Genomic DNA, 18,651 nt, shown 5'->3' on the forward strand with positions numbered 1-18,651 from the left:
TATTTCTATGGCACAATCTCATTTGATGTTCACAGCATCTCTGGCTGAGTCAGTCAGGAAAACCTATCATCGCCCACATTTTATAGATGAAGAAATTAAAGTTCAGCAAGATGAAGTTACCGATGGGGAAGCCCAGGCCAGGATCAAAATCCTTTGACTCCTTATCTCTCGAACTTTTAGGTATATGCATTGATGCCTTTTTATTCATTAGACAATCCTCTTTAAGTACAGAAACCTCTTCCCTTTTTCCTAATCTTTCTGACCTTTAATAAGTGGCCTGGTAGCTTTAGTTTTCTTTAGAAAACTAATAATAAAATAGGGTGATTTCTTATATTTAGAGCTTGATAATTCAAAGACCTTCTTGAGTGACTCCCTCATTTTACAGATGAGGCAATAGATGCCCAGAGAGGCTAAGAGACCCAGTGACACAAAGCAGCTAAAGGGCCAAGTGGGACCTCTTGACCAGCCATTCTCCGTCATATTTCTTAAGTAAAAAATCCCTTTCTGGATTTAATGGTTCTTTTCAGAGGTGGTTGCCTTGGTTTCTTTAGGGGTTAAATAAGTGGTTCTCAACAGAGAGTGGCCATTAGAATCACTGGAGGGAGATATATATAATTATATAATATTATATATAATTATATATAATTATATATTATGATCAGGTTCACCTTATACCTTTCTATACCTACAGAACCTTAATAACCAAAGAAGGGCTTGGGTTCTATGATTTTTTTTCTTTACTTAATTAATTTATTTATTTTAGATAGAGTCTTGCTCTGTTGCCCAGGCTGGAGTGCAGTGGCATGATCTCGGTTCACTACAAGCTCCACTTCCTGGTTCATGCCGTTCTCCTGCCTCAGCCTCGCGAGTTGCTGGGACTACAGGCGCCTGCCACCACGACTGGCTAATGTTTTGTGTTTTTTAGTAGAGACGGAGTTTAACCATGTTAGCCAAGACAGTCTTGATCTCCTGATCTCATGATCCACCCCCCTTGGCCTCCCAAAGTGCTGGGATTACAGGTGTGAGCCACTGCTCCCAGCCAATTTTTTTCTTTTCTAAAGTAGAGGTTTCATCTTATTTAATTATGACAGCATATCAGGGACGGGCAAACTGTGATCCACAAACCAAATCCAGCCCACCACCTTCTTTTGTAGAGCCCATAAGCTAAGCATCATGTTTACAAACAAACATCTACAATCGACTTTATAAGGAATACTAACGTTGAGTACCAATTAAGCTAAATATCAACCTCTCTTAAAAAAAAAATTCTTCTGATTAGTAGGCTTACATTTCAGAAAATCATACTCAAATATTATTAGATTCTCAATTTTGTCAAAAAATTTATGAAAATGTGCTTTCTATGTTGTTGTAGAAGTAGCTACATAATGTCATTGATTTTGCCTCTTGGCTCACAAAGCGTAAAATGTTAACATCTGACCCTTTGCAAGAAAAACTTGCTGACCCTTGCAGTATGTCCTTGTCTCTTTTATATTGGGCATTTTCTTTTTCTTTATTGGGGTACTTTGCCTTTTTATGATTTATATTATTTAAGGGGTTTCTATGGAAAATATATATTCTCCTTATAACATTCAAATTTCTAGAAGTACGCAGAGTAAAAAGTAACAGTTCCCACTCCCCAGTATTAACAGTCAACGTTTCTGATGTAAAGGTCCTGACTTTGCCACTAACTAGCTGTGAGACATTAGTTAACCCCTCTAGGCTTCATATTCTCCATCTGTGAAACAGTGATAATAACAGCTCCTGCCCAACAGAATTGTCATGTTGATTATTTCAGATCGTTCATGTGAAATGCTTAGCACATTGCCTGGTGCGCAGTTCATGCTTAACGATTTGTAACTAATTTTAATTTTTTTCTCTTTTCTATTTATGTACGCATATACATTTACTTGCTTTCTTGAAAAGAGGGAATTTTTTTTTACGCAATAAAGTTGCACAGATGATTCTGATGCACACACACTTAAGAACAGCTAAAGTAAATACTGAGAAGTAGATAATTATTGAATGGGTTCATATTTGGGAGCCAGAAATTACTTTCTACTTCATGGTGCAAACTAGGGAAAATGAGGAAGATAATGGTTTTCTACAGTGAACCTATAGGGTGGTATAAAATGCACACAAGTGAATTTTCATTTTTATTTTCCAGGTCTACAACTCGAACAAAGACAGCCAGAGTGAAGGGAGTAAGTATGATGCTTGGGTAACCTACAGCCAGGGTTGGGAGTGGGCTTTGAGAAGTTGCTACTCCAGGCGCGAACCACCAGGCGGTGCTGTGGGCATGTTGGGTTGGCCCCAGTTCCCGAGTGTAGTGGGACGTGCCTCCACCCCAACTTTCCACCGGTGACTCCAGAGGGACGGTAAGTAAGCCTGGCTGGCAAGGCTGTAGTGACGCCTTGCATTGAAATAATGTGTCACACTTTACAAAGCATTCTCGTGTACATTATCTCCTTTAATCGTAGGTCTTAAGACTATAGCTCATCACCACTTAAAAGTTACTTAATACAGTAATACTCAACTCCCCGAGAGCCTTATGCTATGGGAAAGCCAAAGTTGCTTTTGCCTCCAGCATGGTCTCGCTCAGAGGACTGGATAGGCAATAACTATGTTAGGGGATTTCTTAGTAACTCTGTTTTCTTCGTGGTCTGTTGGGGGAGGAAAGAATGGAGATGAATTCTATGGTAACATTCTTCTCTGCTGGAAGTGTCCCTGGGCAGCCTCTGTAGACCATAGTGCATTTGCCCTGCTGCTGCCTGTAAGCACTCTAGTTAATCATGATTTCCAAGGGTACCTGTAACCTTGTAAAGGCAACGGGATTAAAATGAACCTGCTACTGGTACAATGTTCGGGCTGATTATCTCCTTGGCGTATGGGAGAAAAAACAAAATCCTTCCAGGTTGCTGCAAGAGTACAAAGGAAATCCTGTCACCTTGCTTTGTAAAATCCACTTGAGAAAAAATTTAAAGGTAACCCCACTGTGAATTCCAGTTATGTTAGGAAAATCAGTAGAACAGTGCCTCTCCACGTGGACCAAAGGATGAAGTGTTTTTTGTTTTTTTTTTTGTGAAAGTCATTATAGGACAGAGAATTTTTCCCCCTTTCTTTCTCTTCAAAATATAAGTTTTACGCGGGAGTTTTATATAAAATGTTAAGTAATTTGGAATGTCTGCTGTGGGTAGGTTGAGAGGCCTTTTTTGAGAGGAAAAAAAATGTACCCCCTCACCTCCAAAAAAAAAAAAAAAAAAAAAAAAGGGAAAAATTTCAAGTAAATATGCAAGGAAACAAAGACGTAATTCCACCCTACCCCACTCCCAATTAGGTAAGATTGTTTTAGAGCACCTGAAGTCAACTCTGGCTAACTGAGGCAAAAAGAACAGTAACAATAATGAAGGAATATGTAAGGCTGTATGGTAGCTTGTAGTAAGGTCGGAGGAGCTGAAAAGCGAGGCTTGAGAACAGACGAGTTCTGGAGACCCAGGAACCCAATGAGAAAGGGTCTTCTGGATAATACGATAAAGCTCTAAACTGTTTGTAGTCCTTGACTCACCTTTCTGAAGATTGAAATTCCCAGGCATCAAGTTGGTCTAACTTGGGTCCACCCAGGGGAAAACTGTACACTTTGATTGAAAGTTTTAAGACTGCTGCAAAAAATGGGAGTAGGGTAGTTTCCCAGAGGGAAATCAGGGAAGCCATCAGGACCAGAGGGGATGGATGCCAAGCAGGCTACACTAACAGATACTCACACCTGGCCCCTCCTGGGACACACTGTAATAAAGTACCCAAAAGTGGTGGGGGAGGAGAGGCATATGAATGGAGACCTCCACCCACACTGGCCAGAATTTTACTTGTAACTTGTGACCTTATGAACTTACATCTCTCTATTTGAGATAACTCCCAAAAGATTTGAAAGGCAACCATGGTTCTAGTAGTGGGCATCCCAACTGGTTCTGATATTTCTTAAGGCATTTGGAGAATATGCTTTGGAAACCTGAAAAAAGTGACCACCCTCTAACCCCCCAATGGCTTGTCCTAAAGAAATCATTAGAGTGCAAAGATAGTTTGTACTTATTTGTACAAATAAGTTTGTTGGGGCATTGGTGAAAATAGCAAAGAATGAGAAACAATCTAAATACCAAATAGGGAGCTGGCTAAATCAATTAAGGAGTGATGCACAGCTTTTACAGAGAACCAGAGAGGGCTGGGTATATTTGCAGAAATTGTGTTGATAGTATGTTAATAATTGATATTTTAAAAAACTAGGCTATAGAACAACATACCTAATAACATGCATTACTTGACCTCCCTCGAGAAAAGAGTAAGACAAACAATTTTATTTTTGAAAATACAAGCAGTTGTGACATTTTGCTTTTGGCATCTCGTTATTCACAGAGCAAAGAGAGTTGCTTGTCTTGGGTATCTAATGATTCTTCCATCATTACCCTTTCATCTAGCACATAGGAGATAAAAAGATGGATTAAAAAAATTGGTCACTTTTGCCAGTGCAGTGGCTCACGCCTGTGATCCCAGCACTTTGGGAGGCCGAGGCAGGTGGACCACAAGGTCAGGAGTTCGAGACCAGCCTGGCCAACATGGTGAAACCCCGTCTCTGCTAAAAATATAAAAATTAGCCGGGCATGGTGGCACACGCTTGTAATCCCAGCTACTCAGGAAGCTGAGGCAGGAGAATCGCTTGAACCTGAGAGGCAGAGGTTTCAGTGAGCCAAGATTGTGCCACTGCACTCCAGGGTGGGCAATAGAGTAAGACTCCATCTCAAAAAAAAAAAAAAAAATATATATATATATATATATATATGCGCCACTTTTTCAGGAGTCATTTAAATAGGAATTTTTTTTTTTTAGGGTATTGATTGATTTCCAAGCTGGCAAACCAGTGTAATGGTCTGGTTTAGTGCTTCCTCACCCTTTTTTGGACCCTTTCCCACATGGTGCAGGTTCTTAGCTTCCCCTCCTTGCTGGGGTTGTTGTACTGTATCTCTTGATTGCAGTAATTTGCAATGTAATCCAAACCCATAGGGCTCATCTACCACAGGTGGCGCTAATGCTCTGGGTCTTGATTGTTCTGCCACACTCCTTCTGTTTGTGTCACAATCTAAACTCTTTCAAAGATATAAAGCCAATCTGATATGAATTTAAGAGTGAGGCATTGCTCTTCTTAACCAGATTCCAAATGTCTAGAGTCCAAATTCCAAATGTCCAGCATTTTCCTTTCTAGGAAATGTTTTGGTGGGAATTTCAATGCAAACATTTTATCACAGAGCCAGCATGTTTTGAAGGAACAGATAGCAAAAGGGAATTTCTGAATTCGTTGCTTTCATCTTGAAGTTTCTCTCAGGGCATACGGTGCCTGTGGAGTATAAGACAGGGCCACAAGTAATGTCTGTCAGCTGCTGGTATTTTCCAAATGACCCAGTTGCCAGGGGTAGGATGGCAGCTGATAAATATATGTACGTTTCTTTGCAGAGCCTTTTCTTCTCCTCTTTTCTATTCTCTGTTTGGATCTCAGGTTTAGAGAGTTGAATTCATCACACTCCCCTGTTCATGGCACAGTATCAGCACAGGTTTCTTGATTCATTCATTCTTTCCTTTTGTTTCGTTTTATTTATTCATTCCCTTTTAGTTCTTTTTTCTAAAATGTGTGTCTTTTATCTTCCTGTGTTCTTAATAAATGGTGTGAGTTAATAAATGTTCTGTGTCTTGTTTTATTTCTTATTTTGTGCCCTCATCATTGTGTTAGGAGCCTTTCGTATTCCTCTGTGTCCTTTTATGCTGTGGCTTCTGATTACTGCATAATTTGTGGTACACAGCACTTTGTATCTGTTTTTGTAGAGATGTACTCCATCTCCTCATGCCTCCAACTCCTCATCACCACTCACACCACCACAGTGTACATCTTTGTACATGTCTTCCTGTGTGAGAATTCCTCTGGGATACACCCACCCAAAGCATTGCTGGCCAAAGGCTATGCATAGACTTCATTTAAGCACTCTCCTGTATTGTTCTCCAGAGTGGTTGATCTGCATTCCCAGCAACCCAGTGTGCAAATTTCTCCATTCCTGCCAACTCTCACCAGTATTCAGCTCTCTAATTTTTTGCCAGTCTGATAGGTGTAAAATGATAGCTCATTGTTGTTTTTAATTTGCATTTCTCTGGTAATTAATGAATTTGAGCACCTATTCATATGCCTGTTAGTTTACTGGGTTTTCTCTTCTGTTAATTGCCTATTCATGTCCTTTGCCCATTTTTCTATTTCAGTTACCATCTTTTCTTTTTGATATGTAAAAAGTTCCTACTGATTCTAGATACTAATCCCTTGTTGGATTTAGCCAGTTTAAATATATTCTCATCTTATCATCTGTCTATTAATTCGTGGTATCCTTCTTTGACTATAAAGTCTTTAAAGCCTTTTTATATATTCAAATCATCTCTTTTTTGCCTTCTGGTTTATGATTTTCAAGTTGTATTTTGGAGAAGGCCTTTATGACCCATGTCACAAAGATGTGTACCTATGTTTTCTTTTATTGGCTTTATGAGTGTGTCTTTCACATTTAAGTTTCGAATCCAGCTGATTTCCACCATGGTATGAGATGTTCCATGAAGATCCATTCTTATTTTTATCCACGGGAAGTGTTAGTTTTCCTGTTAATATCTACTAAGCTACCTATTCTTCCCTTGATTGATTTGTAGTGCCGGTGTTCTTGCACTTTTGGTTTGCATATTTTAGTTCTGTCTCTGAGCCCTTTATTCAGGTTTTTTGTGTAGCTGTTTTTGTCCCAATACCTCTCTGTTTTTAATAATAACTTTGAGGCAACTCTTAATATCCACTTATTTAAGTCTCCTCTATTCAATCTCCTATTTGAGGTTTGACTTGGGTATTTATGAGTCTTTATCCTTCTGTATAAATTCTAGAATAAGTTTAAGAAGTTTCTCCCAAAATAAAATTTTTCTTTGGGATTGCATTAAATCATACAGATTATTTGGAGGATGTTGACACCTTTGTAATATTAAGTCATGTCTTCCAAGGGCTTTGAATGTCTTTCCATTTATTCAGACCACCAGCGTTTTTTATTAGAATTTTCTTTTTCTGCCTAGAGATCATGTGTGCTCCTGGTCAAGTTAATCCCTAGATACTAAATTTAAAAACCAATATTTTATTTTTGCCAACCCTGCTACCTGTGGGGACCCTTCCTGGGTTTGCTTCTAGAATGTCAGGAATCTGTATCAGTGACACCAGATTCTCTAATGGGTCAAACTCTTACCTAATAGAGAAGGGAAGGGGAAAAGGGAAGTATAGGTAATAAAGAAGAAGAAAGTATGATTTTGTTCTTCTTAAGCTTTTTTTTTTTGAGGAAGTGATCACTGCCAGTGTCAGTCACCTAGTCATCTGATACCTGTCATTCATTTGCCCCTTTCATTATTACAGAGAACAAGACTGCCCTGGGCAAGAACCGTTTTTCCCATCTCACCCCCTGCAGCCCCGTTGTCTTTTTGTCTTTTTGCTGTTCCCTACCTTTGGATACAAGATAGGGAATGTCTTTAGGGAGTTATAAGATTTACTCCCCAAAGACTATGAGAATTCGTTCATTTTTCTTTGTAATGAGTCCAGGTTGGAAGCAGGACGAGAGGCCTGTTCTCAGCCCAGGCTGCTATTGTCCTGCTGTCCCACCTGAGAGAAGGTTAGAAAGCTGAGAACTTGTCAGAGAGAACACACCAGTCCAGTGCAAGGGAGTAAGAGAAGAGCAGGCTCTCATAGTGTGAGTTGGTCTTTTCCAAGTTTGACGTTTTAAATTACAAATGTCACTGCCTACTTAACTCTAAAAAGATTAGCTTGTTTACAGGAATGCTGCCCTCCCACTGCTTCTCCAACTGCTTGAAGGCTGAAGTCTGACAGATTGAGGCAGAGAGGGCTCAGTCTCCTAATCTAGACTTTACAGTGCCACTTTCCTCGATGTGGGTATTAACTCAGATTCCATAGGTTAATCGGGTTATGTTGAAAGGAATATGCTGAAGTTGCTGCAGGCATGCCTTCTCTTGCACGTCAGGACCTGGCTCAGCGCTGGCCATCTGGCTTTTCAAAATGGCATTGTGTGGTTCACTCCACTTCTCACTCTTGTTCAACATTTTCCTGTTACTCCCACCTGGATCTTGTGCTGGATGAAACTGCGGGAGTCTAGGCTTCCTGTAGCTCGTCCTTCAGTGAATGCCTCTAGAAGTTCTTGGACTCCTGGCTTCACGTGATCCTCCCATCTCAGCCTGTCAAGGTGCTGGGATCAGAGGCATGAGCCGCCATGCCCAGCCTTCTGGGCGTTCCTAAGGGCAGGTGGCAGTGAGATATGTGAGTACTGAGAGGTAAGGACACTCATAACTAGAACACATGTCTGTCTCTACCTTTAAAGCTCATGTGATCTGCTGTGGAGGTTCAGACCACAGGGAAACAATAGACAGATGGCCGAGTTATATCGTGTGGGTGTACGTTATATTCATACCATCTACAGAAGTGCCCAGGGTGCAGACTACATGCCCAGAGCTCATGGATTTGAGAGTGAGCTCAGAGTGGGATTCCATCCTGGTTAAAAACACGTAAAAAATGGAAATTTCCTCCTTTCTCTCCTCCCCAGAAGAAGAAAATATAACACTTCCTCTTTGCTTCTAAGTCTTAATCCTTTCTTTCCTTCCGGTTTGTTTTTAATGTAGTGTTTTTATAAGAATCGTTTGTATTTGAATAAAAATGCTGAAGAACTCACTGCAGTTTGCCAATTTGTCATTCACACTGGGAGGTGGGGAGAAGAGCAGTGATTAAAGAAGGAAATAGGAACTCATTGTAGAATATTACAGAAATACAGCAAAATATTTTGAAACATTCAGTCAGAACTCATTGATAATATTATTCCCAGAGATATTTCCTTCTTACCTTTTTTAAATGATATCTTGTATGTATTTTGTTAATGTTGGGATGAATTTTAGTTTAACTGGCATTACATTGAATATGCTTGTTGTATTCTGCTTTAAAAAATTGCAGACATTTTCTGATGTCATGAAATGTTTAGAAGTATCATCTGTCAGGATTGTTTAATATTCTGTCATAGGACTATATCTTAATATGTTGAACCATTTACCATTGTTAGACTAATGTTCTTTCCAGGTTTTTGGTATTATGAACAACATTGGCCTATGTTATTCATAATAGCTTCAAAAGTTGTTAAATTCACCAGCTATTGGTCTTGTACATTAGCCTTTGTACATATCTCAGATCATTCTCTTTGGGTAGATTCGGCCACATGGATTAGAGAGAGAGTTTGCATGGAGGATTAATGTGTGGCTGGTGTAGAATAGCATCCTGGGTGTAGAACATGGGACAGGTGCTGCGCCTCTCTAAGCTTCCATTTCCTCTTCTGTAAAATGGGGATAATAATACCCCTACTTCATAAATTGATTGTGAGGATGAAAGTTCAGCACATTAATATCTGCACATTAGTTGGTAAGTGCCTAATTACTCTTGATTATTACTCTTATCTTCTGGCCAGGCCAGTTACTCCCACTACAAAAGGAAAAGCCCACTGGAAAGTTAAAGCCAGCTGGATTGGTAGCACTGCTCTTAAAGGGAGGAAGACAACCTGCTACTGTTTCTCAGTCTTGGTGCTTTATGAGTGTTCATTTAATCCTCGTTCCTGTATATCTCAAAGTGGGGTATGCACACCACTGGTGGTACTCTAGGTCATTTGAGAGAGTATATTTTAAATTACCATTTAGATTTCTATATTTATTTTAATGTGTATTGCGGGAAACATAAGTACTTTTAAACCCCCTAATTTTATTTTATTTTATTTCATTTTTTATTTTATTTATTTTTTTGAGACCCCTGTCACCCAGGCTGGAGTGCAGTGGTGTGATCTCGGCTCACTGCAACCCCTGCCTCCAGGGCTCAGGCAATTCTCCTGCCTCAGCCTCCCTAGTAGCTGGGATTACAGGTGCCCGCCACTGCGCCTGGCTGATTTTTTTTATTTTTAGTAGAGATGGGGTTTCACCATGTTGGCCAGGCTGGTCTTGAACTCCTGACCTCAGGTGATCCGCCTGGCTCATCCTCCCAAAATGTTGGGATTACAGGCATGAGCCACTGCACCCGGCCAATCCCCTGATTTTATAAATGTTATTGCTTAGCACAGGGGTCCACTTTCTTAGTAAAGGGCCAGATAGTAAATATTTTTATTTTTATAGGACTATTCAACTCTGCTCTGGTAGTGTGAAAGCAGTCATAGACAATATGGAAATGAGCAGATGTGGGTGTTTTCCAGTAAAACTTTGTTTACAAAACAGGCAATGGTGAATTTGGCCCAGGGACTGTAGTTTATTAACCCTTAGCTTAACACAAGGTTAAGTTTTTAAAATTAGTCTAAATAGGATGGCATGAAGTTTTGACAGGGAGCATGAAAGTGTCACACGATGGGCTGCCATTTGCACAAATGCTGTTCATGACAACTGAGTTTTTAAAGGAGCTCACAGGCTTAAAGAGGTCAAGGGAGCACAGCTGAGAAGTAGCGAAACTCATACTCAAACCCTAGCCTGCGTGATCACCAGGGTCATTTTTTTCTGGTGACTCTTCATACGCTTGAAATCTTTCCGTTCTGCCGTCCTGTTCATATGTGGTCCACCCCGAGGGGCTGGAAGGAATTTCATCATCTGACTCCAACATCTAACCCCTCTAGTTCTTTGTGGCCGAGGGGCCATCCCATATTCCTTCCTAGTGCACCACCTCATTAGAGCCCTCGGTGATTCCTCAAACACCTGTGCACAGTGCTGGGTGCACAAGGGTCACACATTTCACTGACTGGCTTCCCCAGGGTCAGACCCTTAGCCTGGCCCACCACTCTCTCACAGGGATTTGGCAACACAACATAATGCTTTATATGTTGTTTCTGTACATCCACTCATCCTTCTTTGGGCCTTCATTCAGAGCAAACTCCCTGATGGTGTTATATTCAGGTTTGCCTTGTTTTATGAGGACAAGATTGAGGACCAGGAGAGGAGATGGGGAGGGACATCATTACCATTGCTCTGTTTCCCGTTGTTGTGCCTCTGATTGTACATTTCCTTCATCTCTGTGCTTTAGCTTCCCTTGATCTGTAAAACAGAAAAGGAGATTTAGGCTTGAAAACTGTAGGGAAAGCCTTGATGAGATCGCCTGGGCCACTATTTTTAAAAGGCTTCTAAAGCCTTCAGCCATTACCAAAAATCCACCGTCTCATGAAAGCAGCAGAGGGCAGAAAAGAGGATTTTTTTTTTTCTTTTGCTTCTAGTCACCTTTGGCCTTTTGCTGTTAGAACACCCACAGTTGAGAGGCAGGAGGAGGCAGCCACCGGTAACCAGGATCCTTTTGGGATCAGAGCCATCCAGAGGCTGCCAGGTCTCTACTGGTCGGTGGCTTATAAATAGAACATTTCCCCTTTTAAACCTGAGAAGGCTGGAAGGCATTAATGGGCACAGTGGCCTGGCCTCCTGTGCACTGGCCCACGAGGCAGTCAGCTGAGTGCAGCATCCCCTCCAGCTTTCTCTCCAGGCCTGCCAGGTCTGAGCTGATAGAGGACAGACTCCCTCCCTCCCTCGCCTGCATTCCTTCCAGCCCTCCTCCCCACATCCTTTTTCTTTCCCCTTTCTCCCTTCTCCTGTGCATGCAGTTTCCGTGGCCACCACTTTCATCTTCTGAGCCACAGTCAGGTGAGGTGGTATAATTCTAGCTCTCCCTAGGTGCTGACTTTCTACACCTCACTTTTCATTATGAGTTGCCTGTGCAACACAGTTGCTGTGGTGCATTGAGCTTGAATTATATTTAGTTGAGCTGTAATACCCCAGCTCTAGAATAGCCCTGGCTCGGAGGGCAGGGGGCTGGAGAGAGAAGAAGGGGCAGGAACAGCTTGTTTTTGCAGAAATTATATTATTTGGGTTCCCAGCTATTTTGTTTGATGAGACCCTGGCCCCCAAAGCTAGGACTGGTGGTGGTACTCCTTGGACTTGCCTAGATAGTCAGAAGCCTTTCTGCTTGTCCTAAAAGACACTTAACAAATCCACCCTCTCTCTCAGCTAGCTTTAGACTGGCAGATGCAGCCAGTGTATGCCTTTGCCATGGCCTAATATTCCCCTTTCCCTCAGTGACGTGGGCTCTGTACTGACAGCAGGCTGCAGCCTGAGCAGGTGTGAGCCACCCGTTGGCATCCCAGTTTGGGCTTCAGCCAAGAGACAGTGAGCAGGCCCCTAGCTACATCTTTAACCCCTAAAGCCCAGTGCAAGGGGTTATTGAGACAGAGACTAAAAGATTTCCCCCACTGCCACTGAGTACAGGCTTCCAGTTATTGTGGTTAATGTTTATTGAGTACATACTGTGGAGTGGGCAACATGTTCACTGCTTGATATACATGATGTCATTTGATCCTCCTAAGAATCCTATGAGCTAAATGCTATTATTGACCCCATTTACAGATGTGAAAACTGAGACTTCGTTCTGAGGGCAAACTTGGTCACTCCCTGCACTGATCAGAGTTGTCAGAGCCTGCAGCTCACATTCAGCATGTAAGACTGAGCAGAGGGTAGAGTAGTGCTTAGAAGTGTTAGCTCTGGAGTACTCCACACGTGGTTTGAAATCCCAGCCTCAGGAATTACTGAGTGTGTGATTTTGAGAAATTAATTTCTCCAGGCCTCAGTTTCTTTGTCTGAAGGTGGGAATAGTTTTAATAATTAAGTCTTGGGTTTTTTTGGAAGAATAGATGAGATGAGGATGGACATCCTTTGCTCAGTGGTGCCTGGTATTATCAGCAATGATTAAATGTTGCCCTTTATTATTCTTATTACCAATAATGTCATCATTATCCAAAGCCAGAACCCACTTATATAAAAGCATGGCTCTGTATGGTCTCTTTAAAGTTCCTCCAGGCATTGCCTTATTTGATTTTCGCAACACCTGCCTCTTATATGTGAGGGGAATGGGTCAGAGAGGTGAAGTATGCACAACTTACACAGGCAGTTTGTGGAGACACCAGGGCCCAAATCTTAGGCCTTTGATTCTGAATGCCCTCTCTTTCCCTGCCCTTCCCTGCCTCAGAGTTTGCTGTGACCAACAAATTGTTCTTAGAGCATTTCGAGGTAAGAGGACAGATAGGTAAAGGCAGGAAAGTGACCTTGATGGGCAGAGGCAGTTGGTTCTCTGTTTGAAACACTTCCACCCTCAGAAAGCTGGTGATGATCTCTTTCGGTTGAGAAATCAGTGCAAAACCACCGGGCCTCAAGGCAGAAGGGAATTGAGGCCACTGTGTAATTCATTCTCAGGATGTCCAGATCCCCATGTAGGAGACAAATGGTCCTGATTAAGCTGGTCGGTGTTACTGCAGTGTGCATTAAGCCTTGCTCTTTCACTGCTATTCTGATTTGGAATTTTAAGGTGGACTAGGAGATTGCAGAAGCAGAAACCCACAAAGAAACACTCCTTCCATGCCAGGCAGAAGTATAGTCCTCAGCTTGTGCTGTGCAAGAACCCACGTGCTGTCACCTTGGAGGCCTGTCTTTTGCCAAGAATTGGAACAGTCTTTAGAGCCTCCCTTAACTATGGCTGAGAGCTTGTAGGTTTATTCCCATCCAGGCAAAGATTTTTGTTTCTGTTCCTGCTACCTATTTTACTTTACTGTATGTCTCTTTCAGCTTATTTTTCTGTGTGTTTGTTTTCAAGAAACAATGAAAAAAAAAAAAGATGCCTTTGTATCTGGTAGGCTAGGGAGAAAATTCTGACTAGCAGTATTCTTGCTTTGAGGTCAGGGTATGAATGAAATCTCTGTCAAACCTGTTTGTCTCATGCTTCCAACTGCAGGGGCCCTGAACTCTAGAAGGTACCAGTATATGCAGCCACCTGTCACTATTCGAGGCTCCTGGAACGTGGGGACTCTTGGCCTGTCGGCTCCTGGTGTTTCAGCTGGTGAAAACATGGATTGTATTTATTCTTTCAGGAAATATTTATTGAGATTAGTCATGAACAGGGCAGATTGTCTCTGCTCTCATGGAGCATGTACAATGAAAAGAAATTGACAACAAAGAGTAAGCAAGTAGACAAAGGTATAATTTCTGGTAGGGATGAGTACTCTGCAAAAATAAGGACCGGTGGATAGAGGATAAGGGAGAGGGGAGCGATTTTGGATACCTGGAGCAGGAAAGGTCTCTCTAAAGAGGTGACATTTGGGAAGAAACCTGAACAAAGGGAGGGAGGGAAGCGTGTCAAGAGTGGGTAGATGGGTGTTGTTGATGGAGTGAACAACATGTGCAGAGACCCTGAGGTGACATGAGCTACTTGTGTCTAGGAATATCAGGAAGGACAGTGGTGCCCGGATGGAAGGAGGCCCCCGGGGTGAGTGGTCAGCTAGGATGGGGCTAGACCATGTGAGGTCAGGAGATAAAACTGCATTCTTAGTGTGAAGAGAAGTTACTGGAGTACATGCATGACATGAGCTGACGTATGTTTTTAAAAGATGACTTTGGCTACTGGTGGGGAATAAACTGTGCGAGGGTGGAGGGGAGAAATTGAAGCAGTTGGGAGTCTGCTGCAGGCAGTCCAGGCAGAGGATGATGGCAGCTTGGATCAAGGTATTAGCAATGGATATGAAGAGTAGTTAGATTCTGGATATGTTTTTAAGTTATTAGTGACAGGATTGGCTAATGGATTGGATGTGGTGTGTGAATTGGATATAGGGTGTGAGAGAAAGCAAAGATCAAGGATAACCTTACTGGAACAGAATATCTTACAGGTAGAATATGGTCCTCTCCCATCTCATTCTTTCAGCCAGCTTGAACATAGTGCCTGTTCTGGGACACATTAGGACTTGAGCTCCCCAATTTATTATTTCTGTCACCTTCATGATTTTTTTTTTGAGATGGAGTCTCACTCTGTCACCCAGGCTAGAATGCAGTCGTACAATCTCGGCTCACTGCAACCTTTACCTTCCTGATTCAAGCAATTCTCCTGCCTCAGCCTCCCAAGCAGTTGGGATTACAGGCACCTGCACCACGCCCAGCTTTTTTTTTTTTTTTTTTTTTTAAGTAGAGACAGGGTTTCACCATGTTGGCCAGGTGAAACCCTGTCTCTCTCTTTTTTTTTTTTTTTTACCTCAGTTTATTTTAAAAAGAAATATATTATGCTATGTGTGATAAATCAGTAGATTTCTAATATTCATTAAAATAACTGTATAACTGAGAAATGTTTGTGAACCTCTTGGAATCATCCCATATACCAAAGTGGCACAATCCAGCATTCCATATCAAGATGCATAGCACTGGCAAATAGTTGTTGTCCAACAGGGAATGTGGTATAGATACTGGCAATTGACTAAATTAAGTCATTTTTTTTTTGTTTTTGGTGATAATCATTTTAATTGCTTAGTATATACTACAGTGTTTTTCCAAGTGGGGTTCTTGCATGTACTGATGGATAATTGCCGGGAGAGGGTCCAGAATCTGCATTTCTACAAGTGCACTCTTGTTCACTGGAGTTGAGAGCTGCTACTGGAATAGAAATGGCAGGATCCACAAAACTTGATCCCCAGCCCCAAGTTCCTTTCTGACTATCTCCAGCAGAAAGCAAAGAGTAGAAGATGAAACCAAGAGTCAGACTGAGTTAAATAAAATCTTGGTTCCACTACTCACTAAGGCTATAATCTTACAGAAATTCCTTAACCTGCCAAAGCATAGGTTTCCTATCTACAAAATAGGGATGATGATGATGATGATGATGATGATAAGCAAATGATGCACCTGTAGCTCAGAGCAATGTAGTCTGTGCTCAGAAAGTGTTAGCCACGGTTATCATTGCTGTTGTTACCACTTAACATGAGTCTGGCTTTCCTCATCATAAAAACTTAGCAGAGATATTGGGAAAATTAAATAAACTATAGTTTATTAATTTATTTTATAAACTGTAATGTATTATCCCTCATTACACTCATTAGTGTGAAAACATAGTAGTTATGAGTAAGAAGAGTAGCAAGACTTACCCCATGGGATTATCATAAAGATAACATGAACTTGAATATGAGAAGTATTTCATCAACTGGAAGGTTTTTCATTCAAATATGAGGATATAGTAACATTCTAATATTTGGTAATACTAGGTAATATTGGTAATGATCATTTATTGAATACCAAGTGAATCCCAGTTGCTATACATTTCGTTTGACCCTCATAGCATCCTGTTGGGTTACCCCCATTATACAAGTGAGGAAGGTGAGCCTCAAAAAGGTGAAGCTAAGGTCATATCCAGCCAGAGGTGGCTGAGGCAGGGTTCTCATCCAAGTCTGTCTGGCTTTATAGCTCATTCAGTTTCCACTACATACACTTCTGTCTGTGTGACTTTAGTTAATATTAAAGTTAGTTCATGCTCCCTGAACATACCAGCCAGGGAGCAGAGAATAGTCTGGTGCAGGGCACAGGAGGCAGTGGAGTGGTATGGTGCATGGGGGTCCTTGGAGTGCTGATCTGGGATTAAAAATTGGCTGTGGGTAACCCCCACAATAGAGAATGCACACCTGGATAATTAAGAATCAGTTGGCCACCTTTCCTGGGCCCCACTGAAGCTTCTGAGAGCTGCCACCATGAGGACAGTTCTCCAGGGGCCACAGCCCAGGGAGCCCTGGCAACCCTGGGGCTTCACATGATTAGGGGAAACACGCAAGCCCTTCTGGTCTTCCTCTGTGTGTGTGAAAATTGAAAATTATTCTTCAGGTGGAATTTACGTTCATTTCAATGTGGGTGGTTTTCTCAATGGCTTTTAAGGGTGCTGAAATTGATTAAATTCAGAATGAGGGAGACCAACCAGACTCTATAAAGAGCAAATCGCATTGGAAAATTGAGTAAATTTCTGTGGTGAGAACATGCCCCTGAAGTGGTCTGCTCACAGCACCTCGACAATTTCCTGTATCCATCCATCCATCCGTGTTAGAAATCCTTTACTTCTCAGTTTCTTTGTTTTTGTTTTTGTTTTTTGAGAGGCAGGTTGCCCTTAACCTCTGTTAAGGCACTCTGTTGCTCAGGCTGCAGTGCAGTGGGTGGCACGATCATAGCTCATTGTAACCTCGACCTCGTGGGCTCAAGCCATCATCCTGCCTCAGCTTCTTGAGTAGCTAGGGCCACAGGTTTATGCCACCATGCCCAGCAAATTTTTTTTAACCTTTTTGTGGAGATGAGGTCTCATCATGTTGCCCAGGCTGGTCTCAAACCCCTGGCCTCAGACGATCTTCTCGCCTCATCCTCCCGAAGTGCTGAGATTACAGTCGAGAGCCAGGGTGCTCAACCTCAATCCTCTTGTTTTTATGCATAACCTACAGTGCTTCCAGCAAATTTCCATTTCTCCAACAAAAAAGGCTTGGGTCTCTGTTTTTCTTTTTAATCAAAGGAAAATTGAATCAGTTTCCTGGGGAAAAAATTCAGACTAGGAAAAACCTGTTGAATACCAGCTTTAGGGACAGTAACTCTTTCTAGTTCATGCTGAGGCTCCTCTCCTTTGGATGAGGATTTCTCTCCCCAGGGTTTGGTTAGAATTCCAGGGATGCAGGTGTGGGGTAGTTTGGGGACATGTCCTAGTGTGCTGTTTTTATAGACTATATATATGTGTCCATCAGTCGACTTATAGTATGGAAAGTTTTCTTCTATTCAGATTGGGTGAGTTGGCCACTTCTTGCCGAATTTCTTGGTTTTCTGAATACTGAAGGTTGGAGTTGAGCAACAGCAGGTCAGTGATTTTCAGAAGAGGGGCTCTTGAGCCTGAGGAGTCAGATCTCATGGGTAGCATGAAGCTCTAGCAGGGAATACTTGTGTTTTCCAGGGGCTCTCTTGACCCACAGGCCTCAGGCCTCTCTTGACCCTCATTTAGATGGCCAAGTTAGTGTAATATGGAGAAGCCCTCCTCTCGGCCCCAGCTTCACACCACATGCAGCTCAATGTTTTTGGTGATAATCATTTTAATTGCTTAGTATATACTACAGTGTTTTTCCAAGTGGGGTTCTCACATGTACTGATGGATAATTGCCGGGAGAGGGCCCAGAATCTGCATTTCTACAAGTGCACTCTTGTTCACTGGAGTTGAGAGCTGCTACTGGAATAGAAATGGCAGGATCCACAAAACTTGATCCCCAGCCCCAAGTTCCTTTCTGACTATCTCCAGCAGAAAGCAAAGAGTAGAAGAGGATGAGCCCAAGAGTCAGACTGAGTTAAATAAAATCTTGGTTCCACTACTCACTAACGCCTTGATGGACAAAATGTAAAAGGTCTAAAAGTGTCCAGGAAAACCTAAACTTGCTTTCGTCTCCTATGTTTCATGGCTTGGCTTGTGCCACTTTTGTTCTTCCTTTCTCTTGGACCCAGTGGCATGCCTGTATTGATACAGGAAGGAAGGAAGTGGTTAGATCAGCCTATTCATTTCTTTATTTAACCTTTATATCATCACACAAAAAAATGAGAAAGCGGAGGACCAAAGGTTAAAAGGACTCATCTACTCTCATAGGGTTTATATCAGTTGAAATTGAAAGGTCATTTTGACGCACTGCCCCTTGGCCAGCTCTCTCTACCATTCATTTACTAATTTACCTATTCGTGTAT

General features: G+C 41.9%; 1 protein-coding gene across 19 annotated transcripts in view; it reads left to right on the forward strand.

The window, feature by feature from the left end:
- The window catches only part of ARHGAP26 (Rho GTPase activating protein 26), a 519,008-nt gene that overhangs the window by 295,033 nt on the left and 205,324 nt on the right, over positions 1-18,651 (forward strand). For all 19 annotated transcript variants that reach the window (XR_002522958.2, XR_004184011.1, XR_004184012.1 and 16 more), the window contains one exon: positions 2,165-2,201. Coding sequence is in view for 13 of the 19 variants with exons in the window: in XM_031666806.1 (XP_031522666.1) it covers positions 2,165-2,201 (37 nt within the window). In the remaining 6 variants the exon portion in view is untranslated. The remainder of the gene's footprint in view (positions 1-2,164; positions 2,202-18,651) is intronic.

The sequence above is a fragment of the Papio anubis genome, chromosome 5, assembly GCF_008728515.1.
Source record: "Papio anubis isolate 15944 chromosome 5, Panubis1.0, whole genome shotgun sequence".
Lineage (NCBI taxonomy): Eukaryota > Metazoa > Chordata > Mammalia > Primates > Cercopithecidae > Papio > Papio anubis.